This window comes from Aspergillus niger (assembly GCF_000002855.4).
Source record: "Aspergillus niger supercontig An12".
Lineage (NCBI taxonomy): Eukaryota > Fungi > Ascomycota > Eurotiomycetes > Eurotiales > Aspergillaceae > Aspergillus > Aspergillus niger.
Window position 1 is genome coordinate 1,903,378 of NT_166527.1, and position 13,497 is coordinate 1,916,874.

A 13,497-nucleotide genomic window follows, 5' to 3' on the forward strand; every position below is an offset into this window, starting at 1 on the left:
TCCACCGCCAGGAGCTGGTGCTCCACCGCCGCCACCGCCGCCTCCTGGAGCTGGTGCGCCTCCCCCGCCTCCTCCAGGTGGAGCTGCTCCGCCCTTGCCCAAAGCCGAAGGTGGTAGGAATGACCTCATGGCTGCCATCCGGGCATCTGGAGGAAAGGGCGGCGGTGGCCTGCGGAGGGTCAAGGATACAGAGAAGCGTGACCGGAGTGCAGCCCTTGTACCTGGCTCAGCCAGCGAATCGTCTGCGCCGACCCCAAGTGGTGGTGCTGCTCAAGGAGGCCTGGCAGGTGCTTTGCAAGATGCTCTGGCGAAGAGAAAGCAGAAGGTCAGCGGTAGCGGTAAGTAGACACCCCCTGATGGCCAGTGATACGCGTACTAATGTGGACTATAGATGACGAGAAGGAGGACGATGACGATTGGTGAGCCATGCTTGAGGGCACTTTATCATTTTTCCTAAAACTCGTATTGTTGCCGTGGCTTAGACATGTTGGATTTTGTGTGATACCTCCGTCGTGCAGCCTCAATATTCTTTCCTGTTCTTAGCATATATTCCCATCCGGTGCGTGGAGGTGAATGTCTGGTTTTCCTTTCTAGTCAGCATTTCCTGCAGGTGATCAAAAGTATGCACTGGAGATTGGAGCTGTCTGACAGCGGGTCCATTCCCTAGTCTCAAGAATGAAACAATGCTTGTGCATTTGGGAACATAGATCTCAGGCGCTAGTAGATCACTATTACAAGATGAGTTTTTCTCATAAACGTAGATATCTCCTAGCATTGTCCGTCCTATCAGCAGTGGGACAATAAGAGGCGATCAACATCCCAGCATTCACCACACACTCATTCTCATAGCTCTAGACTACAACCGGGACCGCTTGGTCTGGTACCTTGCTAATGCAATGCTTGGTGGGGCATCCCTGCGGCTCAAAGCGAGCAACCAATGGTTCCAGCTTTTGGCATTTCCGATCTGGTGCTAAAGTGGGGCCTTCTAGAAAAGACCAAACTTGATTAGGTAAGCTTCATGTGACGATCGTCGAGATGAGACTCGGAGTATCTTGCTATCGTGTATCTTATAGCAAGTGAAATAGGAGAAGTATGTTGTTGTTGTTGGCGAAGGAAAGTCTATAATTTGGTATAAAATCTGGCTGACAAATATGACAAGCAAAGAGCACATTGGTATTCGATGGTTATGTCCTGTGTAAGATCACTCGAATAATGAGACCTGGAATAAATAGAGTCTTAACCAGTCATTGATACTTGCAACCAAGAACAAAAGCCTTTATGAGGAGAGTTTTACAAGCCTCCCATAAAAGCTGTGCTATATTTGGTATGAGCTCTGCCGATCATTCTCGTAAATCTGTATATGGCTTCACCTTACTGTAGACCAAAGTCATCCAGTGAACTTTATGTCTGCGCATACACAGTAATGTGTTGCTAGCGAAGTATCATACTAGAAGTCAGCCACAACTTTCACCATGTACTTGTCCAAGATATAACGAGCAAACCTTCATGAGGGAAAACGAGGGAATATCCTGGTGAGCCCGGCCCATCAAGCGCTGTCGGATTATAGTTGGTCCGAGCGGCGCAACTTGGATGCGGGAAAAAAGATGGGCGATGATATGGTTTGTTTTGGATCCGGATGAGTGCTGGTCGTCATTCTGGTCGGTGAAGCCATAGTACAAGGCAGAGATGCTGTCTCCGTCGTCTATGAAGCCTTCAGCTCCGTCAGCATCTCTTCTTCGGTTTCTGCGATCACAATCCGATTCCTTTTTCTTCACAGCCAACCCAACTACTTGCGGACGATCTCTCAATAATGATCCCCAGCTTCATCATCAGCATCACGCCTTTTCGCTAAGCAGGACGTCGGAATGGACGCATATAAATCCTGCACCATGCCGTGCAAGCCTGGAATCATGCTTGTTACCCTTTCCGGGCCTCTCGACTAGAACTCGCGGTACTTTACGATGTCGGGCGTCGCTGGCTCAACGCTCTTCACCGAGTCCGTTTTTCCTCCCTAATGCGCAGTCTACGCGCGCATCATCCACCAAGAGCAAGAGCTTGTGGCGTAGGCTCTTTGACTTCAAGCGAAACAAAGCTGCCGAATCTAAATCATATCTCCGCCAGCCACCTGCACTGATCAATGACGGAACGGAGGGAAGCTTTAATATTGGCCGCGGATTAGTGGCAAAGGCATCTAATGAGCCGCGCCTGCGATGTACTGAATTCGACAGCACTGGGAATGTGACTCTAGTAAATGGCGAATTCAAGAAAAGTGAGCTGATTGCCAAGGTCAGTATCGGTGGCTCTTCGAATCGCTTCATCTTAGGAAGTGACACATGACTGATTTCAAGCATAGTATGGTCTCCTGCCTCGGGACTTGCGAAAAATCGACTCGTCTACTCTGCCTCATATCTTAGTGCGACCGCGCGCCATTCTCATCAATCTCCTACACCTCCGAGTCTTGATCAAGGCTGATCGCGTTCTCGTGTTCGATGCGTACGGATCCACGGACTCATACATGCAGTCCCTATTTGTGTATGACCTTGAAGGAAAGCTACAACAGAAACAAGGGCAGACTGCGGGTGCGTTGCCTTACGAATTCCGAGCGCTGGAAGCGGTCTTGATCAGTGTCACAAGTGGCCTGGAGGAGGAATTCAACGGTGTCAGAGATCCAGTTGTGAGCGTGCTTAGGGCTCTGGAAGAGGACATTGACCGCGACAAGCTCCGTCATCTGCTTATTTACTCCAAGAAACTCGGCACGTTCGAACAAAAGGCTCGCCTCGTGCGTGATGCGATCGACGACCTGCTGGAGGCTGACGACGACCTGGCCGCAATGTATCTTACTGAGAACTCGAAGGGTGTCCGACGCGAGGAACACGAACATCAAGAAGTCGAGATGCTACTGGAGTCATACCACAAAGTTTGCGACGAAATTGTGCAGGCCAGCGGCAACTTGGTGACTGGAATCCGCAATACCGAGGAAGTGTAAGTTATTCACAGTGTCCCAGATGGTTGTCCTGTAACTGGATACTGACCTAAACTACAGCGTTAAAGCCATCCTGGATGCCAATCGCAACTCCCTCATGCTTCTGGACCTCAAATTCAGCATCGGAACGCTCGGACTCGCAACCGGAACCCTGTTTTCCGCACTTTACGGAATGAACTTGAAGAATTTCATCGAAGAGTCGGACTTGGGTTTTGGCGCCGTGTCCGTTACATGCTTTGCCATTACGATTGTTGTCTGTGTCTATGGGCTCGCCAAACTGCGCAAGCTTCAGCGTGTCCGCATGTGGGGCGAATCCGGCGTCGGCGGTGCATCCATGGTTTCTCTCCCTACCAGAGGCGGCGCGCTCGCCAGCCATCGGCCAAATTGGCGCGCGGACACCGTTGAGCCTGTCTGGGGCAGTCTCCCTGGTGAAGGGCGCGTGGAGAGGATCAAGCGTATCAAAGACAATGCAGCTGCAGCTGCAGCCCGATCTGCAACCCTTAAGGGTGCTAATGTGCCCCCAACGTCGTCCGGAGAAGCTACCAAGCAGTCAGAGAGTTCTTAGACCATAATTTGTCACACTAATAATCAGTGGGATCTCATAGAGCATCGCTACTATCAAAATCTGACCTACTCGGCTCTTCTCTACAGTCCTGGCCTGACCATCATCCCTGTTGTTGCGGTTGTGGTGCTATGGCTCAGGCATTCGACCACGAAGTTTATCCATTAGAGCTTATAGAACCGCATGGCAGGAGTTCGGCATCTGGTTTGTATTCTGATCTTATATTACTTTTGGGTCTATTTTTCAGCTAGTACTGCCCTCCACTTCATGGGGAGATCCTGTATCTAGCTTGATATACTTACCACACTCAACTCACTCACGGGTTTCTTATTTCATGGGAGCTAAATCTGCTCTGTAATGTGTCTATAGACTATAGATGTCGAATTGGACACCGACAATGTTACATACAGATGTACATTTACAACAATTAACATCATCATGTCTTTTTCTTCCATGTACATAGACGAAACATTTATCTAATGTGCATTTTCAAGTTACTTTTGCAAAGGGTATCTCATCCACATATCCTCGCTACACTTTTCACAACACAAGCATGTTCAATGCCCACCCTGTTTCCCCATCCCAGACCCCTTATTCAACCCCTTCGCCCTCTCAATCCAGATCTTCCCAGCAGCCTCAACGCCCCCCTCACGCGAACACTCCCGCCTTACAGCATCCATAACCCGCTCCAGGACTACTTCTCCGTCACCACCACCACCATCAACCAATCCACTTCCCCTCTCCTTCCACACCTGTGTCGTCCGCCTTCTTCCTCCAATAACAGCCATATTCCTCGTACTAGGAATCCGCAACAGCGTCCTCTCCACCTCGTACCCGATTTCCTCCGCCACACTCATCGTCTTCGCCGTCAACGAACCATACATTGACTTAAGGAACCCTGCTTCCGTGGTCTGAGCATCCTGTTTCTCCTTCCGGAGGGATTTGAGGTCTCCTGATGATGGATTGGTCTCTTCTTCCATTCCTCCTTCGTCTTCTTTGTCTGATTTCTCCTTTTTCTTGCCCGCCTTAGGAGGCGGATACCGGAATCTCGCTCCAGAGAGCGAATGCGAGCAGCATGGGATAGCGATAAAGGGTGATGGCGACTCGGGACAAAGGAGCGTAGCCATGAGCGGAGTCCAGACGGTGAGTTCATCTGCGTGGTTGGAGATAATGAATGTGTCTTTTGGGAAGGACCCCGAGTGGGATTTTATGGTGAGCTCTTGGAGCAGAGAGGGGTTCGTTTCGGAGAATGGTTTTGGGATGTAGATCTCCTCTGTGAGTCGTGATTGCACGGACTCTGGAAATATGCTCCATGTTTTGCGTCGGCGGGCGTCGAAGCCCCAGCCTTTGTAGCCTTCCATGAGCAGGACGTAGACGAGGACGCCGTTGCCACAGGCTACGTCGACGAAGCCGGGGAAAGAGGAGGTAGATGGGGAGGAGGTTTGCTCGTCTGCTGGGACAGCGCCGTACATGCTTCTCCAGAGTTCAATGAGGAATGCGGTGATTGCGAGGTCTTCGAAGACATGCTTGGAGGGCTCGGTGCTCTCGACCCAGTTTTGGCAGAGCTCTGCGGCGTACTTTGCCTTCAGACGCGTGTAAGTGTTTTGCACTAGGTGCTGAGGGATCACGTTGTCTTTGGCTGGGTTTTGACTGGCGCCGCCGCCCCCTTCTGGTTTGCCGGTTAGACGGGTGCCGCGGGCGAGGCGGATTTGGATAGTCAGGAGGGCTTGTAGGGTGCGTTCTAGACGGTTTTGGATGGGTTCGTTGGGGAAGAGGAGGAAGTGAATGGACATGGTGCCGGGGTTAGGGGAGGGTTCTGATGTGTTGTTGTGAGTGTTGTAGTCGTATAGGAAAGCTAGGGAACGGAGGAGAGGGTGGTAGAAGGGCATGTCTTCTTTGGAGGTGACGTGGGGGGTATAGACAGCGAGGTATCGGTTAATAGACTCCTCGTTTGTGTCTGTGGACTCGTTGATGTGTTCGTAGAAGTGACATGTTTGGTCCATGACCCTGTCCAGGTTCGGGTTCCTGGGAATGAGTCTCCTCACGACCGTTCTGGTGAGAGTGAAATTGGGGATTTGCCTTGCGGTGATGGGTTCCACATGCTCTTCAGCCGTCTCCAGATTGCTGTTCCCATTCTGAGCGAAGGACTGCTCTTTCTGTTGCGGTGTTCGCAGTGAACCCCAGCTGTCGAAGAGGATGTCTGCCCGGTATAGATGGGTTGAGCTCATATTCGGGTTTGCCAGGAGGAAGATGGTCATATCTTGGATGACTTCCGGCTTGAACGGGAGACCATGCTCAGCCAGGTCTTGAGAGGTGACCCATTCTTCTGTGCTGCTTGCCAAAATCGAAGATGGCTCGAGAGTCTCCGCAAGTGGTTTTCCGGAGAGACGAGTCAAGTCTCGCGGATTCTTTCTTTTGTTTCCAGTCATTGTTTGGTGATTGGAAGTATATGTGGCTTATATCGGTGTAACTGACTGACAAGGAAATGCAGCTCCTTGCCACAGATGCAGATGACTGGCTCTATCTCCAGTTTTAGTGGGAATGTGTCTCTTTACAAGAGATGGCTGTTCATCATTGAAGAATTCTGCCATTGGTCTCCGATTAGTCAGTGAGTCCATGGTGGGGGAATTGGCAGAGACCTTGATCTATGTTACTTTAAAGTGCTTTTGTATAGGTGATGATGTGTGGTTTGCCTATGGTACATGCAATGTCAGACACCAAGAGATGCCCCTCAGTGGTATACAAATTGATGTAGAATTCCCCTCCATCGCGTGCAGATCTAATATTAGTCATTGTGTACTATGCATCATGTGACTGTCTCTTATGCTCATGCTGTTTACTATGCGTATCTACTTGAAGCAATGCTAAAGAGATAGCTTAGATAGCTATTTCCCTATGGCCGAAGAGGGTTCATTACAGAAAGATGACCCTTTCCGCGCTAAGTTTGGTCTATCTTCAATCCCTGGCCTATCTCCATCCTTTCCTTGACGCCTCGCATGTTTAGGCAGATCATGCCGTAGGCAACAAAGCCGATTGACTGACCAGCGTCCTATCAATGTGGCCTAAGTTTGGGAGCTGATCAACTCGGACTAATCCTACTAGCCTAAGGAGTCTACTGCCTAGATAGTTAGATTGTAGGGGCCCTTGCTGACTTGAAGTTAGTGGACAGATAACGCGCCGTTCCTCACGGAGTTTGAGAGCTTTCCATCGCTCCCGCTCATCTTTGCTTTTTTTATTCTCCGGTCGCCTTCTTTTTGGCTCCTCGTGTCTGCATGTACTATGTAGGTACGGCGTGCATAGTTTCGCACCCGCCGATTGAGTTATTGATAAGTTAGAGCTTGGGATGTCCTGCAGCGCCGAAAATCCTCGTATGGGCGGCCGAGGGAGGCCCGGAAATGCAGGCATCGGTTTGCCTTTTGCGCACATCCGCTGAGTCAGTGGGCAGCCGCTGTTTGCATCGAGGCTCCACTTGGCGCTTTTCTTGCCATCCCGGCTTCCGCATATTATTTGTCTCTTAGACCTTCCTCGGATTGATTGCTTTTATTTGCTTTATGCTTGATACGGAATCGATGAATGCAGGTGGCAGACGCCTTCAGTGCCCCCTCCTCCCAAAAACCACCTGATCGCTTGCCTCGCCATGGGTCTGATTGATGTCTTGCCCGCTCTCAATGTCCGAATCTGAAGCTAGTCCGGACTACGGAGATATACCACGCACCCCGTTTGGTAGGCCGAAATGGACTTACTACCCAGAAAATTGCTACACTGTGCCTTCGTACTGTGCCTGCTAAGCCTCGCATCAACCTTGCTTAGCATATTCCGTGTCGAAAATCCTGCTCATCGAGCGGGCGAGCATCGTGCAAAGACCGACGATCATCGCGGCCTTTTATGTCTTGCGGGGCCTCGACGGAGATTGACATGACCATGACGTTTACAAACTATATGCTCGCACTAATATGACTAGACTCCAGGTAGTGGGCACTGCCTATCAGGCTACTATTGCGATTTTACGATTGCCTTCGCCTATATTACTCTATATGCACGAAGGATTCGGATGACAAGTAGAATTCTATCAGTGCTTTTTGCTTTGGGAACATCCACAAAAATGAGTATGCCTTTGTCCCCTCGACGAACAGACTGTCGCAAATTAAAACATGGGACAACCGATTCTGACACGGCAGTTCTTGAGACTGGTGGGCTCAAACACGCTAGGTGTTTGATGTTACCTCGCACATGTTTCCCATGTTGCTCGTGTTCAATCGCGCAGAGAACGTGACACACCAGAGCCGATCGCCGCAAAAAGAAACTTCCCAGAGATGGACAGGAGAATAGCAGGCCGCTCGTGTCAACACGCACCACCGCACTAACCGCTTGCTACATTAGCTCGGTCTCAACGAACCATTGCTTTAGCTTCTACGCTCCAAAGGCAATGCGCGCAGTAGCGGCATAACGACTAATATAGCGGCCATTTCTAAGGGGCCGACGGAGAAAGGTGCTAGATCACTAGGCGACCAACCGTCTGGGACTAAGAGTAGACGTGCGCGACTCCGATATATTGTAGGCTATGGACTGGCGTATTCTTGGCGATTACAAACTACACAAACTACAACACAAACTGAGCAGTCTGGATACTCAGAGATGCTCAGACCCTTGGAAGCCTTAGCATGACTCCGCACAATAATGGGGCCATCCGGCGCCCACTTGACCGTACCGTGAACAGTACAGTAATGTTCGCGATGCGCCTGGTTCGATCTCCGCCACTGAGCCAAGATCATAGATGCAAGGTTGAATGAAACTGACCCCGCGTACAGCCTCGGGAATGCCGAGTGGCTGTTTCCGGTCAAAATTTCAAGATGAGGGGGCTGTGGCTACTCACATGGTTACACCTGTCGCGGGTAGGCCCCATTAAGTGTTTCTCCGGTAGACCCTTTTGATCTAGCATTGTTCGATGTACTCTGGATGTGAAGTCATCCATACAGGGCTAACATACGCAGTAGTGTACAGATTCTTTGTCAGATTGCCCTGGGTCACAATAATCATATGGAAGGACTTCGGAGTAGACATGGTAGTAGTTGCAATAACCAAAGACTTCATACTGTTTTACTGACAACGTGGAAATAATTCAGACAGCCAAGGTGACTCGAATGAAGATGGACAATAGCGGGGTAAGACCGCGGGTGAGACATTTCTGGATTGAATCTGCTGGGATAGTAAGATGCTTGCAGCCAGCAACTTTAGTCTCTGAGCATCTGCGCAACCGCCATACTCTCTAATCGATCTGGACGGGCAGTTGTGGTATGTACTAGGAAGAAGTCTGAGTCGAACATACCCAGGATCCTGCAGAAATCGCGACAAGAACGTTGTTGGTTGGCGGATTGCACGCATGGTCTAGCAACGGGGAGATCTAGGCCCCGAAGATCAAATTCCTAATGAGTCGATGCCTCCTGCTGAATGCATACCAATCATCGTCTGCCAAAAGTCTAAGCTTGGGAGACTGAAGAAAATGTAATGTCTCAACCGTGAACAATCAAAGTTCTGAAGCAAAGCAATCAGATCGAGTAGTACTACTGGAAGGATTACCCAGAATTCTATTCAGAACCCTCCTGTCAGGAGGATTTCTCTTACCCGCGCGAGCAGAAACCGAAAGTTAAATCAACGCGACCACCATTCATCGATGATTTCAGGGGAGAAGAGAAAAAAGGAAAAAAAAAGAAAATTTGCCCTGTTTCGGTAAGATTTGATAAGTACCCGACCCACCAGACGGTACCATAGATAGTAACAGCAGCTAATAATTGAACAATGTGATTCGTCCTAGGCGTGTTCCAAGTGCCCCAGCTAGCAGAAGCTAGATGCCGGCTAGACTGGCTGGTGTGGTGCTCCACCGGCACTGTTTTGGACAATCCGGTGCATCACCCCTAGAGGGCCTGGACCGGGTGGGATTTTCACAGTCTTAGCAAGGAAATACACTCAGTCAGTAGCCTGTATCCTAGGCTCATCATGAGATCAAAATCAGATGCCCATCTCTTTTTTTTTTTTCTATGTCTCCCCATCAATTCCATCAAAGTAACCAAGTCTTATTAAATCTAATACTGATCCATAGCAACTCTCAATATCGCTAGCTAACTATTAGTATTATATGTGTCTCATGTTAGGGTAAGAGAATCCACACCCATGTCCATATCAGAAAAAAAAAAAAAAGGAAAATGTATACACTCCTTATCCCCTAGTAACCATTCATTCATAAGGTGTATCTCATTTGATGTGTGAGGAATTCCTCAGCCTCATCACATTGCCATTATGGTTTTCTATAATATTAATACTTATATCAATATCCATCTTCCCAACATCCAATTAATATCAAACATCCAACAAGCCACACCAGGGGAACGGAGTCGAAGGTTTCAGGTTTTTTCTCAGGAGATGACATCGACTAGACTAGTACTCCTGAGATAATCTGGAACCCCCCAACCAAGCCGGGATATTCTGGAACTCACATAAGCATATCTGGAACTTTATTAGTAAGCCGAAGCTAAGCCGCTGGCTCGCTCTCAGTACCTTTGCTTCTTTCGTTTTCTCCAGACCAAGACTGACATCAGTGTGTGGCGAGGTGTTCACTCAGTAACGAACTATAATGCAGAAAGCGGAGGGAACTACTTACTACAATCATCACGTCTAAAATCTAAGTTTAGGATATAAGTAATATACCCCGTAAACAGCATACTTTATTACTTAAGTTTCAGTTAAGTAGTTAACTACTGTATTGTTTGTTAGTCAATAAGCACAAGGCAGCCATCGTGATTTGATTCAATTTCGTGCATTCATGACATCTCCGCAAACAGGTACGACTGGTATGGGCGAGGGTTGTCGATCCCTACTTCGCATAAAAGGTGTGGCATGTCGGGTTGGACAGTCAACACTGCCCCCCTTCCCCTCCCTTCCCGAATTTGTTTGCTTCCCAAGGCGGAATTCCCCAGGTGACTAATGCGAGAGAAGGGGACGCAATGCATCGATTGCATGTCACTTACTTCACTGTAAGTGATCGATGGCTAGATTTCCGAGTTGGGGGGTTTAGTATCAATCTATACGGGTTAGTTTATTTGGAAAAAGAAAAGGAATGAAATGAAAGATGGTCTGGTTTTTGGGGAGGGATTGTATGAAATAACAGGAGTAATTCTTGGCTTTTTCATTATCCTGGGGTTCCTGGAGAAGGGTATCGCTGCTTGTTGAAATCGAGCTTGGTCATACCCATTCAAGAAGGGTGAGGGAGAGTCGCTTAGTAACCACTCTGATTACACACACAGTAACTGACATACAGACATGCATACTCCATACATACTCCGTATTTATCTCTGCGGCTGGTTGATTTGCCAATGATCACCAGATCATGGTTCCTCAGTAGCGTCTATTCATGTTCTTCTTTCTATTGGGGGGGTTTTAGGGAAAGACATGGCGGATCCCAAGAACTTTTCGAACATGATGGAAAATTCTTTCGGGCAATTCAATTGGAATAGACATAGACTTGATCTTTCCCCTGTTTGACCTTGTTTCTAGCTATTTACTAGAACAAGCTTAGTGCTGGAGCTGAGACTTGAAAGTAAGTCCATAGTAAGATAGACTAACTAAGGGAGGGAAAGAGAGGAGAGGAGAGGAGGAGAAGGTCTGCGACCAGGTGCCGGAAGGTACCCGCTGATTCGTACGGTGGTGCGTTCCCAGCTCCATATCGGTTGCAGCATCTTGAGGCAGAACTGACCAATCTGTCCGAAGCCGATTGCAGCGGGCGAATCCCGGCCTGACCTCGACCACTAGACGAAGTGGGTTTTCGGGTGGGTTTTGGTGACGGGAGGATGTGCAGCGGTGGCCGATTGGGTCTTGGCTGCATCATGGGTTGGCTCGACCAGAGCCAAGTGGGTTGGTGCTGTCGTGTCTCATCAATCCCATCCACATAATCAGGATCTTTTTTAGTTCGGTCATTCGGTCGTCGATTATCTTCGTCGTCATCATCGTCGTGGTCATGATCTATTCTTCTCTGGTCTCTATGTGTGTGCCTGTCTGTGTGTCTGCCGGTTAGACGTAGACTAGATTTAGAGTAGTGCTTGGTAGTGGTAGTGGTAGTGTGTGGAAGGCACTATTCCAAGCCAATGCAATTGTGTCTGTTATCGGCGCGTGAGTGGACACTTGCTATCTATGGGCTTGGTTATTTTTTTTTCCTTCTCAGGGGGTGCAGCAGCAGCAGCATCTTTTGTCGCTGTATATCAGAGACGTCAAATTGTGAGTCCCTCCTAATGGGGACAATGTCAGATAGGGGAAGCGAGACATCATTCTTTATTTTCTTCAGATACGTAAGTAAGTCGGTAGTCTATTAGATGAATAGATATAGACGAAATTAATCAATATTATTCTTCTCCAGCATTGATGAAAATTGAGATGATCATTATCATGGGGTTATTACTGTGGAATAATCTGGGAAGGGAAGAGTGACCAACAAGAAAAACCGGTTTCAACCTGGCGCGGTAGCATCTCCTGGTAAGCGTGGACGATACTCGGAACGGCTTAGACCCAGTGTACAAATTAACCCAGGTACAGGAAGTTTTCAACTAATGTGAGTGCAGTCGTAGGTACCTCGCGAAAATGGAGGGTTTTCCCCCCATTCCCTCTTCCGATTTATTACTATACATTCAATTCATTCATAGCTAGTTAGTAGCAGTAGTAGTTTTATTTTTGTTGTGGTGGTTGTTATTATTATTATACTATTACTACCAATTCTGGTATACGAATGACCCAGCCGATGGCTGGCTTGATGAGGGGGAAAATCATTCTATTATAATAGTACACTCTTCTAATAATCAAAAATCCATACATACATAAGTCCGAATCATACTAATAATAATCCTGCCTATCCTAGTCATAATCCATTGCACACGGTCTTCTTCTTTCCGATCGTTAGTTAGTCGACAGTTAGTAGCATCCCTCCCCCGGTGGCCGATTAAGACCATCGAGATTATTGGGGCTTTTCTGGGTCGCGCAATCTTGCCTTCTCGCCCTCTTACCCTTCCTCTTCTTCCTTTTCGCATCCCGTTTTGGAGGGGCTTGATTTTCTTGGGACATTCCTTTCAGTCCATCAGTCAGACTTTCTGCTTTCGCATGCAAAATCCGGGTTCCCCTCTCCGTTGACAGTTGTCGCTCAGCTCACGCCTCTTTTCCTGCCTCCGTTTCCGGATCGAGCCCTGGCGGGGGATCCACGGCCGTTAGAGACTTTGGAAGACCAACAGAGAAAAATAGAAAATTAAAAAAAGAGAAAAAAAAAGAAAAATTAAGATAAACCGTGAAAGCTAAAAAAAAAATTACAGAAAAAGATACGCACGGCTCCATAACTCACCCATTCGGGCTGCCTTTCCGCCCAAAGCTGACCGTCTTCCATCTTGCTTCTTACTCCAACCATCCGCCGTCTGCCATCCCATCCCATCCTCTCTCTCTCTCTCTCTCTTTCGCTACCTTCGCTCTCTCTCTTCCCTACTGACTTGCTACTCCTCCTCCTCTTCCCCTTTCACCTTCCCACCACACCCCCCTCCTCCTCCTCCCTCCCTCCTCCCTCGCCTCTCTCTCTCTCTCTCTTACTTACTTTCCACTCCCTTCCTACGGTTGAACCACACCTCCTTTCGTTTGTCTTCATTTGATCTCCCTTTCTATTGTCAAGTCTTCCTTTTGTGATTCCCCTTACTTTCGTTATCGACGTCCTTGGCGCCTTTCGCGTGTGTCCTTTAATAGTTCGATCTCGACATCAACCCTGGCTTCAGTCGTCGTCGGATTGCGTCCCTTCGTTCCGTGGTTAGGCAGCGTCAATCGCGCCTCTAGTTGTGGTTCAGGAGATACCTAATTCCAGTCTAACGGGTGCATTGCTTTTTTCCACATCCACCGCGTACTGGCTGATCGGATCACTTCTTTCCCATTTTGATCG

At 48.6% G+C, this 13,497-nt stretch overlaps 6 protein-coding genes across 6 annotated transcripts; 2 read left to right on the forward strand and 4 right to left on the reverse strand.

Annotated features, from left to right (window-relative positions):
• Position 1: 1 nt before the first annotated feature.
• On the forward strand, positions 2-423 carry An12g07940 (uncharacterized protein; the record flags this gene model as incomplete). The annotated part of the gene is made up of 2 exons (XM_001395807.3): positions 2-338; positions 392-423. Coding segments are annotated over 2 exons (369 nt in total), but the record flags the coding sequence as incomplete, so codon positions are not given.
• A 1,263-nt stretch (positions 424-1,686) lies between these two features.
• Positions 1,687-3,548, forward strand: An12g07950 (uncharacterized protein; the record flags this gene model as incomplete). Its single annotated transcript, XM_001395809.3, has 3 exons — positions 1,687-2,286; positions 2,354-2,982; positions 3,044-3,548. 3 exons carry the CDS (start codon positions 1,687-1,689, stop codon positions 3,546-3,548), a joined length of 1,734 nt encoding a protein of 577 aa, XP_001395846.1.
• Positions 3,549-3,872: 324 nt separating this feature from the next.
• An12g07960 (uncharacterized protein) lies at positions 3,873-5,974 on the reverse strand (the record flags this gene model as incomplete). Its single annotated transcript, XM_001395810.3, has 3 exons — positions 3,873-3,897; positions 3,954-4,021; positions 4,217-5,974. 3 exons carry the CDS (start codon positions 5,972-5,974, stop codon positions 3,873-3,875), a joined length of 1,851 nt encoding a protein of 616 aa, XP_001395847.3.
• A 456-nt stretch (positions 5,975-6,430) lies between these two features.
• An12g07970 (hypothetical protein) lies at positions 6,431-7,184 on the reverse strand (the record flags this gene model as incomplete). Its single annotated transcript, XM_059743558.1, has 4 exons — positions 6,431-6,523; positions 6,588-6,640; positions 6,854-7,020; positions 7,108-7,184. 4 exons carry the CDS (start codon positions 7,182-7,184, stop codon positions 6,431-6,433), a joined length of 390 nt encoding a protein of 129 aa, XP_059601898.1.
• Positions 7,185-7,351: 167 nt separating this feature from the next.
• An12g07980 (hypothetical protein) lies at positions 7,352-8,927 on the reverse strand (the record flags this gene model as incomplete). Its single annotated transcript, XM_059743559.1, has 7 exons — positions 7,352-7,480; positions 7,575-7,679; positions 7,769-7,881; positions 7,960-8,061; positions 8,155-8,410; positions 8,533-8,637; positions 8,715-8,927. 7 exons carry the CDS (start codon positions 8,925-8,927, stop codon positions 7,352-7,354), a joined length of 1,023 nt encoding a protein of 340 aa, XP_059601899.1.
• Positions 8,928-12,226: 3,299 nt separating this feature from the next.
• Positions 12,227-13,489, reverse strand: An12g07990 (hypothetical protein; the record flags this gene model as incomplete). Its single annotated transcript, XM_059743560.1, has 8 exons — positions 12,227-12,232; positions 12,300-12,357; positions 12,590-12,649; positions 12,733-12,794; positions 12,919-13,055; positions 13,104-13,298; positions 13,413-13,438; positions 13,479-13,489. 8 exons carry the CDS (start codon positions 13,487-13,489, stop codon positions 12,227-12,229), a joined length of 555 nt encoding a protein of 184 aa, XP_059601900.1.
• Positions 13,490-13,497: the final 8 nt, after the last annotated feature.